This window comes from Corythoichthys intestinalis, unplaced genomic scaffold (genome assembly GCF_030265065.1).
Source record: "Corythoichthys intestinalis isolate RoL2023-P3 unplaced genomic scaffold, ASM3026506v1 HiC_scaffold_23, whole genome shotgun sequence".
NCBI classification, from domain to species: Eukaryota; Metazoa; Chordata; class Actinopteri; order Syngnathiformes; family Syngnathidae; genus Corythoichthys; species Corythoichthys intestinalis.
Window position 1 is genome coordinate 7,044,598 of NW_026651592.1, and position 16,550 is coordinate 7,061,147.

Consider the following 16,550-nt stretch of genomic DNA (forward strand, 5'->3'; position numbering starts at 1 on the left):
AAGCAACGGCGCGGTTTGATTGAGCGAGCGACTTTGAAACGTGCAGAATGAATCGAAAACTAAATTTAGCGCAAGCTAATGCATTACTTCATTAACTCAAGGAATAGAATGAGCTGTATTTGTCATTGTTTTCCTCGGATCAGTCGGCGTCTCGGCGAGTAGAAGTGACAGCAGCGCGCAAACGGCGGATGAGTAGGCTGTGTGACGTTGTATATGACGCAGTTTAGTGACATGTTCAAAAACAAACTTTATTGAGTGCGCAAAAAAAAAAAAAAAAACTTTATTGGGTCGCATGCCTAAAAAAAATTGAATTGAACTGAACTACTTGTCAATATTTTTGAAAATACTTTTTTTTCAATGTTTTTTATTATTTTTGTATTCACTATGAATCTTTTCAATTTTTATATAGATGTGTGTTTGAGAAGCTTGATTGCATGTACATATATACCTTTGATGGGTACAATACCTAACTTCAAAAAAAGATATCCTCCAAACCCTTTTTGTGTTGGATAACATATATAATTTTTTTTTCTCACTATTTTGCACTGTATATGACATGTTTTGACCATAGTATGTGTGAAGGCCAAAAACGCCTATGACCATAGCTGCTGTTTGTGTTGAATTGTCAAACATAAAACTATTCAATCTTATTTTTTTCTATTGAATGTTTATCCTAGCAAGTTAAATAAATATTAAGAAGCTTCAAAACAGTTGGTCGAGCATGTTTGGTTGTCAGTGGGACTTCAACATTACAAATTTTGGGGAAAAAATGTGGGGATTTTTTTGTCTTTTTGGGTCCAAAATGTGGATTAAAGTTGGTCAGTGAAGAAAACAACAGTTTGGACATGAAGTTCAGATATCCTGAAAAATGGGACCCATCTTGGCCATTGTGAACAGTTTTTTCTTTGAAATATAAAGGCAACATCAAAGGCATGCAAATTCGGCCAAAATAGGCGTAGGTGTTAAAGGGTTAACCATCAAAGTGAAGTCTAACTGTAACTGTAGTATTGAAACAAATCTGAATCAGGAAAATAATTGCAATAAAATAATGCAAACTGGTTAAACTTAGAGTAGCTGAGATCTTTCATGACAGAACATCGCTTTCATCGAAAACACCAATACGTCGCGCTGACGACCAATGCAGCGCTTTCGAGTGACGCTACAATAGGAAGAATGTCTTTTCCTTTTGTCATTTTAAAATATATTGTTTGGAGATACACGAGCACCGTACATCCCTTGCACGTGTATATATTTTGTTTTGTGTAAATTTCAATAAAATATGGTTAAAATTAGATGCATAATACTTTTATAACATTATTTACTTTTAAAGATCGGATATTGTTGCCGTTCTATTTCCTGTTTGGTGCGTGCTAAACAGCAGGGCTTGATCCGGCCACAGGTTGACGGACAAGAAAATAGACCTCGTACGTATTTTAGTTTTGACGGATCGGAGAGGCGGACTCAGGCGCATCCGGATCAGAGCTGAGCCGATCATGTGTACTACTTCGTATTGACTACAATACAAACATATTTGTTGCGTCGTTCGGAACGGAGCTGAGCGTAGCGCGGCGGACTCTGTGTGTTTCGGCCTTTAAGGTGTCGAATCAGCCATTCCGACTTTTATTGCTCAAAACTAATTTGTATGTAGCACACATGTTGAGTTTCACTTGCTGACGTGTGCTACGTGAAAATTATTTTATTTTGCTGTGTCATGTCTGCTCGTTTTATGTGTAAAAGATTGCATTTTAATTTAAGGAGATATGGTTTATAGTATGCGAAATGGGTTTACTCTATCAAATTCTATATGGTAAGCTGCTCGGTCTTTTCCAGTCTAAAACAAGGCCTAACGTCTATTGTCTTGTTTACAGGACTTACCCAAAGTAACCATCAAAGATGTACTTTGTACATTATCTTTTTAAAACGGCATACTATATTTCTACATTCGCAGAGCGACCGACATTCCTCCGCCGCCCCATCAACCAAGTAGTGCTTGAAGATGAGATGGTAGAGTTCCGCTGCCAGGTGCAGGGAGACCCCCAGCCTAACGTGCGCTGGAGGAGGGACGATGTCGATGTTCCTCGTGGGAGGTAAGCTGACCAACCTGTGACGTTCAAAATAAAACACCCACAGGAGTGTTTTTTTTCCAAAACTAATAAATACAACAATTTGTTTCAACCTTTTTTGCCCACATATGCAGATTATATATTTTGGGAGACCTAAACTCCATACATTTTCACAGTTACTATGACTTGTGCATGGGCTCTTGTGAGTCTCTGGGGTGAAACAGTAAAAATCAATGTCATTGCGGGCTTAAACCAGGGGTGTCAAACCGGTCTTCAAAGTGCCGCAATGGGTGCTGAATTTCATTCCAACTAGAGCTGTCCCGACTAGTTGACATAGTCAACGTCATCGCTGACGTAAATCCGTCGACGAGCACAACATCCCGTCGACGGTTAATGAAGGGTTAAAAAAATATATGCGTGGAAAGTTCAGAATGTCGGACGCTCTGTATGCAAGTGGGGAAAGCTGCACAAAGTCAAAAAAGCGCACCACAGTGTCCAAAACATTGACTGATTTCCAAGAAACAAAGGAAGGTACACTCTTGTGTCCTGTCTCTTCAATGCCAAGCTTGGCTCGGGTCAGCCGTGAATGAACACCTAACGCGCCGTCACCCAGTTTGTAAGTACATCTAACTAACTAACTAACTAACTAACTAACTAACTAACTAACTAACTAACTAACTAACTAACTAACTAACTAACTAACTAACTAACTAACTAACTAACTAACGACATGCTTTATTGAAGTTGCTAAGCCTGTCGCGGTATGCAATGAGTCCAATGTCCATTTATCGCACGGCAAATAAAAATGAGGGCGGTAATTTTCACGGCTGCGTTTTATCGCTGCGCACATGCGTGCATGCTGATGGCATATGAGACTCCAGTTCCTTTCTCTTATCAACACGATGTAGAATTAAAGTTCAGACATACAAAATAAGAAAACACATCTATATTAAACACTGTAACGTTAGCACTGCTACACTGAGGTGAATGGTGGAAAAAAGGCAACCTACTTTAGCCTGCTATAAAACATTGGCAGTCGTCTCGTGAAAGTAAACTTGTGGATAAAAGGTGACACTTCAAACATGAAAAATCGCTGCTTAACAGCATTTGCAAACGAAAAAAATGAAAAAAGAAAAAAAAAAAACTATTGCTGACACTACATGCAATGACAAAAAGTGCTTTTTTTGCGGCGTGTAAAGCTGAAGTTAGCTGTTTAGCGAACGTACTTCCGGTGAACATTTGAAAATAAAAGCATGTCATGTTCGTCATATAAATAACAATTTCTGGAGTTAATCCCACATACTTCAGAATTCAGATTCTACACTAAAAATACCTTTAAAATGACACCCTTTATGAAAAATCTGATTGGCAATGAACAATTATTAGAATTATTATTATACTATTAAATATAGTACTATACTATAATATTAATGCTAGGTGTTTTTTTAAGAATTGTTTTGAATCATGTTGGAAAGGCGAAGTCAGTGTTCTGAATCTGTTTACGTTCCATTCTTTTGCACTAGTTAATTCTATCAGCATTTGAACTCATTGTTTATTTGTGATTTATCATGATTATTTTCGTGTTTATTTGTACTTCATTAAATAATTTAAGTGTTCCAAAATATTTTTGTTAATTGATAAGCGTCAACAAAAATTTCATCGCTAAATTAGTTAAAAAAAAAAAAAAAAAATTTTTTTAAATTAATTATTAGATTAGTCTACTAATCGTAAAAATAGTCGGCTGACTAATCGGGAGAAAATTAGTCATTTGGGACAACCCTAATTCCAACCAAATGAGATGATTACCTTTTCACCAACCTGGTGTCTTGCAAATTTAACAGGTTGATTGCAGTCAGGTGCTGCTTCTTTCAGCAGAAACCTCATTGGTTGAACTGTCTGTGCTGGAGCAAAAACCAGGACCTACTGCGGCACCTTTGTGGAATCGATATGACACCGCTGACTTAAACAGTGATCGCTCCAGATGCTGATTACATCATCCTCAAGGATAACGTGTGGGCGGCGTGTTTGCGTCTGATAAGGTTTTCTTTTTTTCCACTGGCTGCCAGGACTTTTTGCCCTTAGATATGAAAAAAAAAAAAAAAAAACTTACACAAGTTTGTGAAAGGCAGCTCGCGCTGGAAATGGTTTCACAGAGTAAGATGAGTGACCAAAAAACTGAACCATATGGGACAGACATCAGTCAGTCGCATAAGAGTTAAACATGATAACAATAATAGTAGCTTGCCATAGAAGGTAAGTGAAGTTAAAATAATTTGTTTTGTCTGTCCCTGGCATTTAACAGCTTTTAAAAACGTGTGGTAGACAATGTTTTCAGTTAGAGTTTAACAGTGCTGTCAAAGAAGAGTAAAACTTTAATGAGAATCATAATATTATGACATTAGGATACAATGGTATGAAAAAGTATCTGAACCTTTTGGAATTTCTCACATTTCTACATAAAATCATCATTAAATGTGATCTGATCTGTGTCAAATTCCCACAGATGAAAGAACAGTGTCTGCTTTAACTAAAACCACCCAAACATTTATAGGATTTCATATTTTAATGAGGATCATATGCAAATAATTACAGAAGGGGGAAAAATAAGTAAGTGAACCATCACATTTCATATTTTGTGCTCCCCCTTTGGCAGCGATAACTTCAACCAGATGCTTCCTGTAGATGCAGATCAGTCTGGCACATCGATCAGGACTAATTTTGGCCCATTCTTCTCTACAAAACTGCTGTAGTTCAGATTCCTGGGATGTCTGGCATGAATCGCTGTCTTTAGGTCATGCCACAGCATCTCAATGGGGTTCAAGTCTGGACTTCGACTTGGCCACTCCAGGATTTGTATTTTGTTCTTCTGAATCCATTCTGAAGTTGATTTACTTCTGTGTTTTGGATCATCGTCTTGTTGCAGCATCCATCCTCTTTCTAGCTTCAATTGTCTGACAGACGGCCTCAGGTTTTCCTGCAAAACATCCTGATAAAGATTTGAATTCATACTTCCATTAATGATTGCAAGTTGTCCAGGCCCCGAGGCAGCAAATCATCATGCTCCCTCCACCATGCTTCACGGTGGAAATGAGATGTTGATGTTGGTGAGCTGTTCCATTTTTCTAAAATACGATCCTGTCCTTCCTATGAATACAAGTGTTTCATAGGAATGCTCACATGGCCTCTATTGGTTAACTGCAGTCTACAGGCAATATAGGCATTAGGCTGCATTTAATTAATCAACCCTAATAAAAAAAAAATAAAATCCAAGAATCAATACATATTGGCCCATGCTACATAGCTACCAGGCTTCAAGATGATGACGAATGACTGAGGAGTCGGACTTCAAAGTTAGAGTCCACATGAAGAACAATAACAAGTTGAGTGGCGCCTTGACAGGCCTTCAGCTTGTAATAATAAATTGCAGAAGTGTGGCACTTGTTCCCTTATGTGCTGTCCAATTTTTTTCGCATGTTTGCATGGATGTCAGAGAAGGCAAGCTGGAGCCTCAGCTGAGCAAATAGCACATTCATAATGTCAGAGGCTGCAATACAAACTGGCTGGCCCATTCTTCACGCCAGGACACTATCAGCTGCTGCTCCTTTTCACAATCACAGTCTTCATTTGAGTACATTTTTTGGGTAATATGATCTAAATATATCAGGCCAGTTGCTGCAATATTATAAGAACCCCACAGAGGATTGTAAGGCGTGCACGCATGCAGAAACAATTAAAACAGCAATCTGGCACAAGCCAGTGAAAAGATCCATAAACGGCAAATGAAGTTGTCAAATCATAACAGATGCTTTATTTCAACGGCCGGTTGAGCTTATATATTCCTTGGAGTGCTTCATTACATGGATGCAAGGAATATTATAGAATGGTGGAGAACAAAAAGTGAGGAAATACACTACACATATGATATTGAAAACACCACTCAGGTAATAAGATATCACATCTTTAAAAGGCTAATTGTACATATAGAGCATGTGAGATGAGATTCTATACAGAGGTGAATCATCAAGCAGACCTATTGCAGCCTGCGACTTGCCTTTAATGCTGTTTTTAGCAGACTCGTGCAACCTTAACACCCACTGTATGCATTGAAATTATTCTGCATAAGCAATTTATTGATTCAGAAGTGCTTCTAAGTGACAGCTACCACGCAGAAAAAAAGTTACCGTATTTTTCGGACTATTCACACTTGAGTATAAGTCGCACCAGCCATAAAATGCCCAACAAAGAGGAAAAAAACATATATAAGTCGCAATGGAATATAAGTCGCATTTTGGGGGGAAATTTACTTGATAAAAGCCCACATATAGAACAGATATGTTATCTTGAAAAGCAATTTAATATAAAAATACAATAGAGAAAAACATGCTGAATAAGTGTACAGTATGATGTTGCGTGATGCATGAACAAAAAAAATGCGAATATACTGTCCTCACCAGGACGCTACGGCTCGGTCCTGGCTATACAGTGAGCTAAACTCCCAAATGATGATGCTGGACGTCCGTATAATTTGCTGAATCAATTTCGTCCTCGATACCAAACAGGTTCGCATCAACGTAAATAAATGACACAAACAGTTTGCATGTGTTTGCTAGCATTAGCACGTTGTTCAAACAACCACACAACTGGCTTTAAGTGTCCGATCGCGGGTGGAAAACACACACAACAGAAAAGATGATACACACAGGCGTTGCCTCTGTAGAGATTTTACAAGCAATAAATGATGCATAAACAAGCATAAACAATGAACGTTGGTTCGCAGCCGTCTCTCTCTCTCTCTCTCTCTCTCTCTCTCTCTCTCGCCCACTCGCTCAGAGACTCTGCGTAGCTGTCAGTCTTCTTCTGGCGTGTGAGTGCTCTTCTTCGCATAAGTGCGAGTACGCCCCCACATGGGTGTGAAAGCGCCACACGTGGCCATAGCTATTAAGAGTTATTCAGATAACAATAGCATAGAGAACATGCTAACAAGTTTACCAAACCATCAGTGTCACTCCAAAACACCAAAATGCCATGTGAAATGACATAATAATGTGTTAATAATTTCATACATAAGTCGCTCCTGAGTATAAGTCGCACCCCCAGCCAAACTATGAAAAAAAACTGCGACTTATAGTCAGAAAAATACGGTAGTTGCTCGGAATAGCTGCTAGCTGGCTAGCTTCATTTTTATATCGTTAAAGTGTTAGTTATGTGAGATTTAGAGTTTTAAAACTTAAAATAAAGAAATAATAATAATATTTTATTTTTATGACCTTATCAAATTGTATTTTCACCGTCATTTTTTCAAAAATGTCTTTTTTTTGTTTGCCTCACAAACAAAATCATTGTTTTTTTTTCGGGTTTTTTTTTTTTGTTTGTTTAACAGTTTCCTTAATATCATTTTGTATTACTTGAATCAACCCATTATTTCATCCTTCTCAATTTTTTTGTGTGCATTTTTATGTATTTTATTTATTTTTAATCATTCACTCATTAGATTTGCTATTTCATTTTTTATTTTTTATTTTTTTATTTTTTTTCATTTTAATCCGAGGCCAGGTTAAAAAGTTTAGTGCAAACGTGGAGAAAAAAAAAAAAAAAAAAATCGGCTTAGAAGTCCACAAAACTGAAATTCAGACCTAAAATTCCTACAGGAAAAAAATGCCAAACAAGAGAAATTCTAATCAAGTTGATTTCCTCCAGTATTTCCTTTTCATTTCCAACCCATTGGCAGCAAATAGTCTCTTATACTAGTATTTTTCTCTGTGACACAGCGACCCTGAGCAGATTGCATCTTTATTTTCGCCACACTAAAAAACCTGATGAACTTTTGGTCCCAGCAATTGGGCGCCAAAAAAAAAAAAAAAGGAAAAGAACTCGAGCGATTCAACTCCGCTTCAGAGCCATGCTGAGGGTAGTGTGCAGTTAATTGATTCCCTCCCATAGGTCGTTGGGTTCTCGTACACTTTTGATCTGTTTTGAGGTAAGGTCCAGGTCAGTTGTTATGAAATGAGTCAAAATGAAACAACACCGAGAGTGGGCTGAAGGAAGTAGACAGATTCTCGCTAGTGTATGAGGCTGAAAGCATTCTGCCCCCCACACTTCCACAAACGATAAAATTTAAAGGAAAATTTGCATTTTGAAAGATATATAGTAAATTACTGTATAACAACGTAATGTTCTTTCTTCATTACGGCATCTACAGTGTTTTGTGAAGTGTAACCATCCCTCATACAGCAAAATAACCCCACAAGATGATGTTGTCACAAACGTTTCACATAGTGCAAAGATCCTATTTTTGTGTCAAGTTTATTGTATTAACTGCTGGCTCAAGGAGTGTCAATAATCTTGCTGCCTTACGTGTATCGGTTCGTCAGTATATGAGTGGGCCTGTTCTGTTTTAAAGGGATCCATAGATAGAAAGACACGTAGTTCTTAAAAGATAAACGTTACTATGAGTTAAAAATAATTTGGTATTAAAACCCCTCTTGATTTTTTCGTTTTCATACAATTTGTAAAATTAGTTTTAACTAGTAGGTCGCCATTGTTATTGAGGTCGCAGGGCGGTGACGTCACATGGTTACGCTGCCAGGCTTCCAGAGTATGACTCTAGTGTGGGTGTTGGGGGAACCTATGGCTCGCGAGCAAGAGCTGGCTTTTTTGACGGCTGCATCTGGCTCGCAGACAAGTCTTTAATTATTAAAAAAAAAAAAAAAAAAAAAAAGTTTCGTCATACTCCTTTGCGCATTGCGCGAAACGGCGACGGTCACCAGGCATATGCTGGTGTTGTGTAGTAGTGAGCAGACGTGACTTTTTTGGCGTATGTTTTTTAATGCTTCGACAACACTCGTGCAATTTGCACTAGATATCATCAAATTGCAACCTAGATGTGCTACGTTAGATCCCCCAAGTCCCTTACCATTGGCTCTATGAGCCCAGGGTGATCATGGGACATGTAGTCCGTATACTACAACCGGTGACTAGAAAGCCAGTTCGCAGTAATTTTAGTGGGAAAGTGGCAAACGTACATGTCGTTGTGTCTATCTATATATTTATCTATCAATCGCATTGGAAATGCAGATAAGGCAGAGACACTGTTCAAGTGGGGTTGCCGCATTTTGCTTTCGAAAATAGCGTCCGATGTCCGCATGTGTGTGAAGTAAACTTCTCTCGTTTTTAGTTTCATTTTCCGCATTTGTCGGCTAATTTTAGAAACCCTCTTGAGAAGATAGGAAAAAGAAAAAAAGACGAGGAGTATCGTACTTTTCAGCAGGAACTGACAGAGGAATTTGCCTTTCTGGAGAGTTTTTGATGACTTTTCGGATAAAGACCGTCACAATGTCAAATAAAATTTGAGGCAACGCAAGTGAAGGACATAAATGCGGCACCGTTTTATCTCTTGCTTAGGATGAGTCAACAGATGTAAGCAATGTATCCCAATTCAGCGTGATTGCAAGGTTTTGACTATGAAAGGGACAACGAGAGTTGTCCAAATCAACCGATGGATAAACTTGTTTCTGTGTGCACTGATTGTGCTCCGTGCGTGGTGAGGAAAAACAGGATTTGTGGCGCTCCATGAACATGAAAAGAGACACATCCTAAGTTTCTCAATGTCTGCATTAAGCTTAACCCCACCAAGTGTCAGCCAGACTACAAAGCCATCAGCAAAACCATGAAGCACCAGAAGTCGCATTAATGGTAGGAAATACTCATCATTGATTAGCAACAGCGTAACGTTGTTATTTAAAAAAAAAAAAAAAAAAATCAGTGACTAACCCAAACACTTGTACTTTAAAAGTGTTGAAATTACATAAAATGCACACATTACTTGTATTTTTAGTTTTAAACATATTGTATGGCTCTCAAAGAATTACATTTTTAAAAAAATGTGGTGTTCATGGCTCTCTCAGCCAAAAAGGTTCCCGACCCCTGCTCTAGCAACATAAACATGTCATCTGCTTAACCCTTCAGATTTGAACCCGAGAAGAACATTTTTGAGCATGACAGCACTGATATTTCACAAAACGAGCAGCAAAAGCAAAATGGACAGGAAAGACGGGGTAAGAAAAGACAAGAGTATGACAAAACCGGTGTTTTGCCAAAATGTGCTACACCGGCGAAATATCTTATGATAGGCGAATTTGACACCAAAGTACCACCGTGCACTTTCAGCTTATTTTGTTTAGATCCATACAAACATACTAAAGATGCCTTAAGAAAATACTTAAACGTAGTAATATCAAATAAGGGTGGTTTAAATATGCTACGTGACTAATGTAGTCAACAGCTCAACAATCTGCTTCAAAGCTACCACAATGTTTAAAAGTATGAGAGAGAAACACATGCAAAAATTATTTTGAGGCAATGAAAAGATAATAAAAGACTCAATAAAAACACAAATAGTAAGTACTCGCCGCTTTTAACCGATGTACACATGTGTTGGACGTCTCACTGTGCAGGAGGAATTGCAGAAGACCGGAAGTGTTGGTCTTATCGGTGACAAACTACGTCATCACCCCGAGCGTCCATTGCGCACATAAAACATGGCAGCCTCCAGAGGTCAAAACATGTACTAAACATGTACTACAATTTTTGAATCAATGGCAATATTTTATGTGTTTCTTGTAATATATTTTAGTAAAAGAGAACAATTGTTGCTTATTAGAGCCTACAAGTCTTTAAGTCCAAGGTTCCCTTTAGCAAAAAAATGTCACAGCAATTTTATATTCGGAAGGAAAATCCTAATTTATTCTCCAGTAAATGCTGATTCTCTTAAACCACGTGAGGAATTTTACATTTACTGTAGAGGGGTTTTCATCTCAGAGGCACTTTTTGCTAAACACATCTGATGGGAAAGTACATTTCTTGTCTTGACACTTGCTTACACTCCCACAACTCCAAAAAGATGTCTTGGGTGATTTTCTACTTTTCTCTGTGAGTGAGTGTGAGTGGAAAAGTGGAAAAGAAGAGTCAGTTTGGCTCTGTTCCGTAATGGCATTCATACTGTAATAGAAAACAGAGTTTTGGTCACAGAAAGAGCTACTGTTCCCTTGTTGTGTCTTATTCAATGTGGCCTCAGCAAATCATAGTGAGATTCAGACTCAAAATTGGAAGTTCATAAAAACTGCCTTTGATCTCTGGACGCAAAACCAAAACAACCAAGCACCCATGAGTGATAGATCTAGTAGATAAACTGAAGCAGTATGTACTGACAGTGCTTTATTTTGACAGTTTTATTCTTACAATGGAGAAAATTATGAATAATACCGGATTATTGTGCAAATATAAAATTAAATCAAATGATGAATGAGGGATACTGTTTACTGATACTATCTACCGTATTGGCCCGAATATAGGACGGTGTTTTTTGCATTGAAATAAAACTGAAAAATAGGGGGTCTTATATTCGCGGTCTAGACATTATACCCCTTCACGACGCTAGATGGCGCCAGTTATCATTGAAGCGATGTTCTGTAATGACAGATCTCAGCTACTCTCCCCATTCACGACGCTACGTGGCGCCAGATATCATTGAAGCGATGTTCTGTCATGACAGATCTCAGCTACTCTCAAATTTAACCAGTTTGCATTATTTTATTGCAAATTGTTCCTTATTCAGATTTGTTTCAAGACTACAGTTACAGTTAGACTTTGATGGTTGATGCAGTTATTGCAATTTTGTTGTTTTATCACAATAAATTGGTTTATTTACATTTCAAAAACCAGAAGCCATTCATTTATGAATGTGATAGCACTGTAGTTTACATATTTAAATGTTCAGATAATAAGATTTGAATGAGGCAAAATAACATGTTTTTTCTCTCAAATATTTGTTATTATCATTTGTTTCAGATGTACTGTAATTATTTTCTGTATAAAAATGAATTTGGTGTTCAAGCAGTCTTTTTCAAACTTGAGTCTTGAAAAAGAGGGGGTCGTCTTATAATCACGGCCGTCTTATATTCGGGCCAATACGGTATTTTTTCCAAGTAACCTCCGAAAATATCTATTGGATCTGTGTTGGAGGATTTACTAAGTTATTGAGGATAGAGGATTGTTTTTGTGGTACAAAGTTCAATTTTCAGTCAGGACAAAAAAATTGTATAGACAAGTTTCTGAGGTACTTCCGCTTTACTTCCTTATTTTTGCAAGCAACTTCCATTTAGAATGTGTCCATTCAAAACAACGGTAAAGCTGGAGTAACATTGCTCATCAAATCCTTTAAAAAAGACAATTTAGAAATACCGCATCCATCTGCCATCATAACGAAAGGGGAGGAGAACATTTTTATGAAGGCGGATGTGGAACCAAACTCATGCCACCACAAAAAACGGGTGTTTTTGTAGCCATGTTGCCACTGTGTTATAGAAGGTATGTCTGCATTTTCATGTGTCCTGTGCTAAAAACTTGCGCAAGAAACGACTTGTTGCCTTTGATATTGTTATTACGATAATGAATGTAATTATTCATTCATTCATTCATTTTCCATGCCACTTTTCCTCACGAGGGTCGCAGAGGTGCTGGAGCCTATCCCAGCTAACTATGGGCAGTAGGCAGGGGACACCCTGAACTGGTTGCCAGCCAATCGCAGGGCACAAGGAGACATACAACCATTCACGCACACACGCATACCTAGGGACAATTTAGAGTGTTAAATCAGCCTACCATGCATGTTTTTGGAATGTGGGAGGAAACCGGAGTTCCCGGAGGAAACCCACGCAGGCACGGGGAGAACATGCAAATTCCACACAGGAAGGCCGAAGCCCGGGATTGAACCCTTGATCTCAGATCTGTGAGGCAGACGTGCTAACCACTCAGCCACCGTGCCGCCTTGAATGTAATTATGATGATCTTTAATATTATGTACGACACTGCTGCTAGCCTGCTGCTAATCAGTATGTGAAGATGGCACAATTATGTCAATGCATAAAAGCAAGTGTTACAAGTTTTTTGTTCGTTTGTTTACAGGTGGAAAACATTGTTAGGTAAGGGAAGATTAGTTGATGTGCCTTACTTACTGTACGTTGATGGACATATATCAGGACGACATGCGTTTTCCCCATGGGTGGCCAGGAGGCTCGGGTTGCTGGAGACTGTGTCTCACCTCGATCCTGAGATCCAACTACGAGCTTTTTAACTGCAGCAACTTTCAGATACACTATTAGAGATGGAATTACCGAGGACAGCGGGGAAAAAGCCTGTCTGTAGGCCGCCCAGGGTATGCGTTATGTCGGGTCAAAGTTTGGCGAGAATCTCAAGCCGCTCCGGAGATCTGCTGACTGATATCACATTCTCGTCTGCTATTTTTTCTAATAATTTTATAAATTTTAAGTTATTGACCTGTTTTGCACATGTACAATGATCTTAAATAAAACAAGAAATGGAATCATGTTGTCTAAATCAGGGGTCCCCAACGACCGGGCCGCGGACCAGTACCGGTCTGTGGCACATTTGGTACTGGGCCGCGCAGAAATAATAAATAATTTATTAACGACTGCATTTTGGCCAATTGACTTTGGCCTGTGCCACTTAACACACCAATATCCCTGTCTACTCTCGATATACAACTACAGGATAGGAGGTCGTCATAGAAATGCATTGATTGGGCTGTTAGCACTAAATCTCGTTTTGTATATCTATTCGCGCTTGGACTCGATAATAACGGATGACGTAGGTCGTCGACAATCACATTGCTTCCCGGAAATAATTAGCCCCTACACTAGAATGACTGAATAACAGACGTCTTTGGACAGACTTTTTACGGGGAAAAGGGAACCTGACGAGCCAGAAGATGTGCCTACAACCTCGAATAAAACAACATTTATGCTACTTCCCAATCACTAAAGACCCACGAACTGCGAAGGAATGAATTCGTGACCCGTATGTGAATAAATCGAGTGATTCAAGCATGTCTGTGCAACAGGAATATCAGCTTGTTGCGATCGCAAAATCACGGCGACCTTAAACGTACATTTGAGACAACAACTCTACCGAAGTTCTGGATTAAAGTCATTTCGGAATATCCTGACATCGCTAGGAGCGTGCTGAAAACTGTGCTACAATTTCCAACATCGTGTATTTGTGATGCTAGCTTCTCTCACTCTCCCATCTCGGGACCATCTCGTCTCAACGAAACAAACTCAGGCCTCCTACTGATTCAGCGGGTGAGTTGTATTTTTTCCCTGCACTTAACACGACGGGGCTAAAAACAAATGCTATTTTATATTTGCTGTATTTTTCTGACAAAGTTGGCATGCGCGTAACGTTAAAAAGGACCGCGAATGCAGCGATTCCAAAGTACACACTACAAACTTTCTTTAAAGAAAGAAATATTAACTTACGTTTGCCATGTTAGGTGCACACAATAACTGCACGTAGCCCTCTCTCTTAACGACTTTGCCGTGTCGTTAAGCGTTAATTTACGCCATTTCCGTGTTGCACATGTATGTTTATGATGTAAATAGTTTTTTAGCACCATTGCATAACATTGAGAGTCCAACTGAATATAAAAGAGGGCTTTTTTCAATGCCACAAAAGCTTTGGGAGCAAAATTTTAGAAGGGTGCAAAATTTGACAGGACACCGGTCCGTGAAAAAAAGACCCAAATCACACCGGTCCGTGGTGCAAAAAAGGTTGGGGACCCCTGGTCTAAATGTTTTACTGCAATCAATATATGCAATTAAAAAGAATGACATACTGCTTTTGTTTATATGTACATACCTAATACTGTTTCCTTGTAACAAGAAAACCTGTGTCAACCCATCCGCATTCGGCAAATGTCATATAATTTGTCATTTCACCTCATTTTGTCACTCAAGTGGCTGGCGTATCAATCTATAACTCACGTCAATAGAGGCTGACAGGTTGTTTTAATTTTGTCCACGAATGATCAATGAATTGATAAGAACAATCATACAATCTCATCTACGTCTCATCTACGTCGTGCTGAATCCATATTCGGAGTTTCCGTGGGTTCCTCTGGCTTGATTGTGAGGCTTTAACCTCGCAAACACACTGCTAACTTCAACCACAACTCATGAAGTTTTTCTAAACCGGAAGTTCGATGCAGAAATTTTCCAAGACGGCACTGCCCCTATTTCAGGAAACTTGTCTATAAGAGAAAATTATTATGATTTTTTAAAAAAATTTTTAAGAATGACAATAATCAACATTATTGTATTATTTATATTTTTGTGTTTTTCTATCCCTAACACCTAAAAAAAAGTTAATTGAAAAACAAAATCAAATACTGACCAACATGATTTTATTAAAAGGCAATCTGATATTTTTTCCCCTCATGAAATGATTCCATTCAACAAACCAAAAAAGTCAAGTTAGTAAAACATCTCAGATTCAGTTGGTGTTTTGGAATCAAGTAGAGGAATATGTTGATGAAGACATGATATTCTGTACTGCACATACATATGGGGGTATTTTAGAATTTAAAAGCTAAAATATGCAGACAATAACTACCCTTTAGCTTCTATAGTGTTCCCATTCCTTCAAGCCAGCTCTTTTTCCTGAAACATCACTTTTCGGCTCCCCACAATACATCCACTATTGCTTCCCCTTTGTCAGGAACAAATCATTCAACCATGACTCAGTCAAATAATCATTATGGCTTCTTAAGTACCTGTGCTAGAGAGGTAGAACTGGCAGGGAGCAGCCAGGAATTCGCTCCCAATAAAGCGGCCTTTGAACGCTCACTGGAGAAATGTCATGAAAGAAAAACAATTCCGCGGATCAACTAGATGGATTGAGCTTCTGGTGGCAAGCGGCCATCAGGAGGGTGGTGTACTGTGCATGATGTACTCTATGTAGTGTATGGACTATGTATGGCTTTTCCAGCTTTGGGGGAAATGGACTGTAGTGACAATGTTCCAAAAAGTATTGCCGCAAACTGTGCTTTCATGCCAGATGTAATTGTGCAAAGAATCACCCACGGTAAACGACTTCACTTCCTAGCACATGGTACACACAGTGGGCTTTTAAAAGAATACAGTCCATCACTGTTTTATGACTATGTATAATGAAATCCCACTCCATCGGACAAAAGCAACAATGAACCTTATAAGTTACTCTCGAGTGCTGCGTAACTTTTGAAAACACACACGGATTATTGAGTTTCATAGCATCATAAAAATCCAAATTGTGTATTAGAAATGAAAGAAAATGAAGCTACAGTTCCACCACACAGTTCAGTTCGGGTTAATACAGTAGACATTTTTGCTGCCTGAAAATGAAGATTGTGCTTCTGCGTTTCCACTCGTATTTTAACTTTGTAGAGTTAGAAATGATCTATATTAGGCTGGGTTCATACTGCAGGTCTAAATGCATGAATTCGATTTTTTCGTGTTTTTCCAACTCGAGTGAGGCATTAACTTGACAGTCTAAACGGGATACATCGCATAGAAGTGGATCATTTCAAATCCGATCTGGGTCACTTTCATATGTGGTTTGAATACGATTCGGGCCACATTTTTCCAGAATGTG

General features: G+C 38.6%; 1 protein-coding gene across 9 annotated transcripts in view; it reads left to right on the top strand.

Annotated features, from left to right (window-relative positions):
• Nucleotides 1-16,550, top strand: part of LOC130911219 (roundabout homolog 2-like) — an 800,091-nt gene that overhangs the window by 631,240 nt on the left and 152,301 nt on the right. For all 9 annotated transcript variants that reach the window (XM_057829032.1, XM_057829039.1, XM_057829034.1 and 6 more), the window contains exon 5: nucleotides 1,949-2,087. In XM_057829032.1, the coding sequence (XP_057685015.1) occupies nucleotides 1,949-2,087 (139 nt within the window). The remainder of the gene's footprint in view (nucleotides 1-1,948; nucleotides 2,088-16,550) is intronic.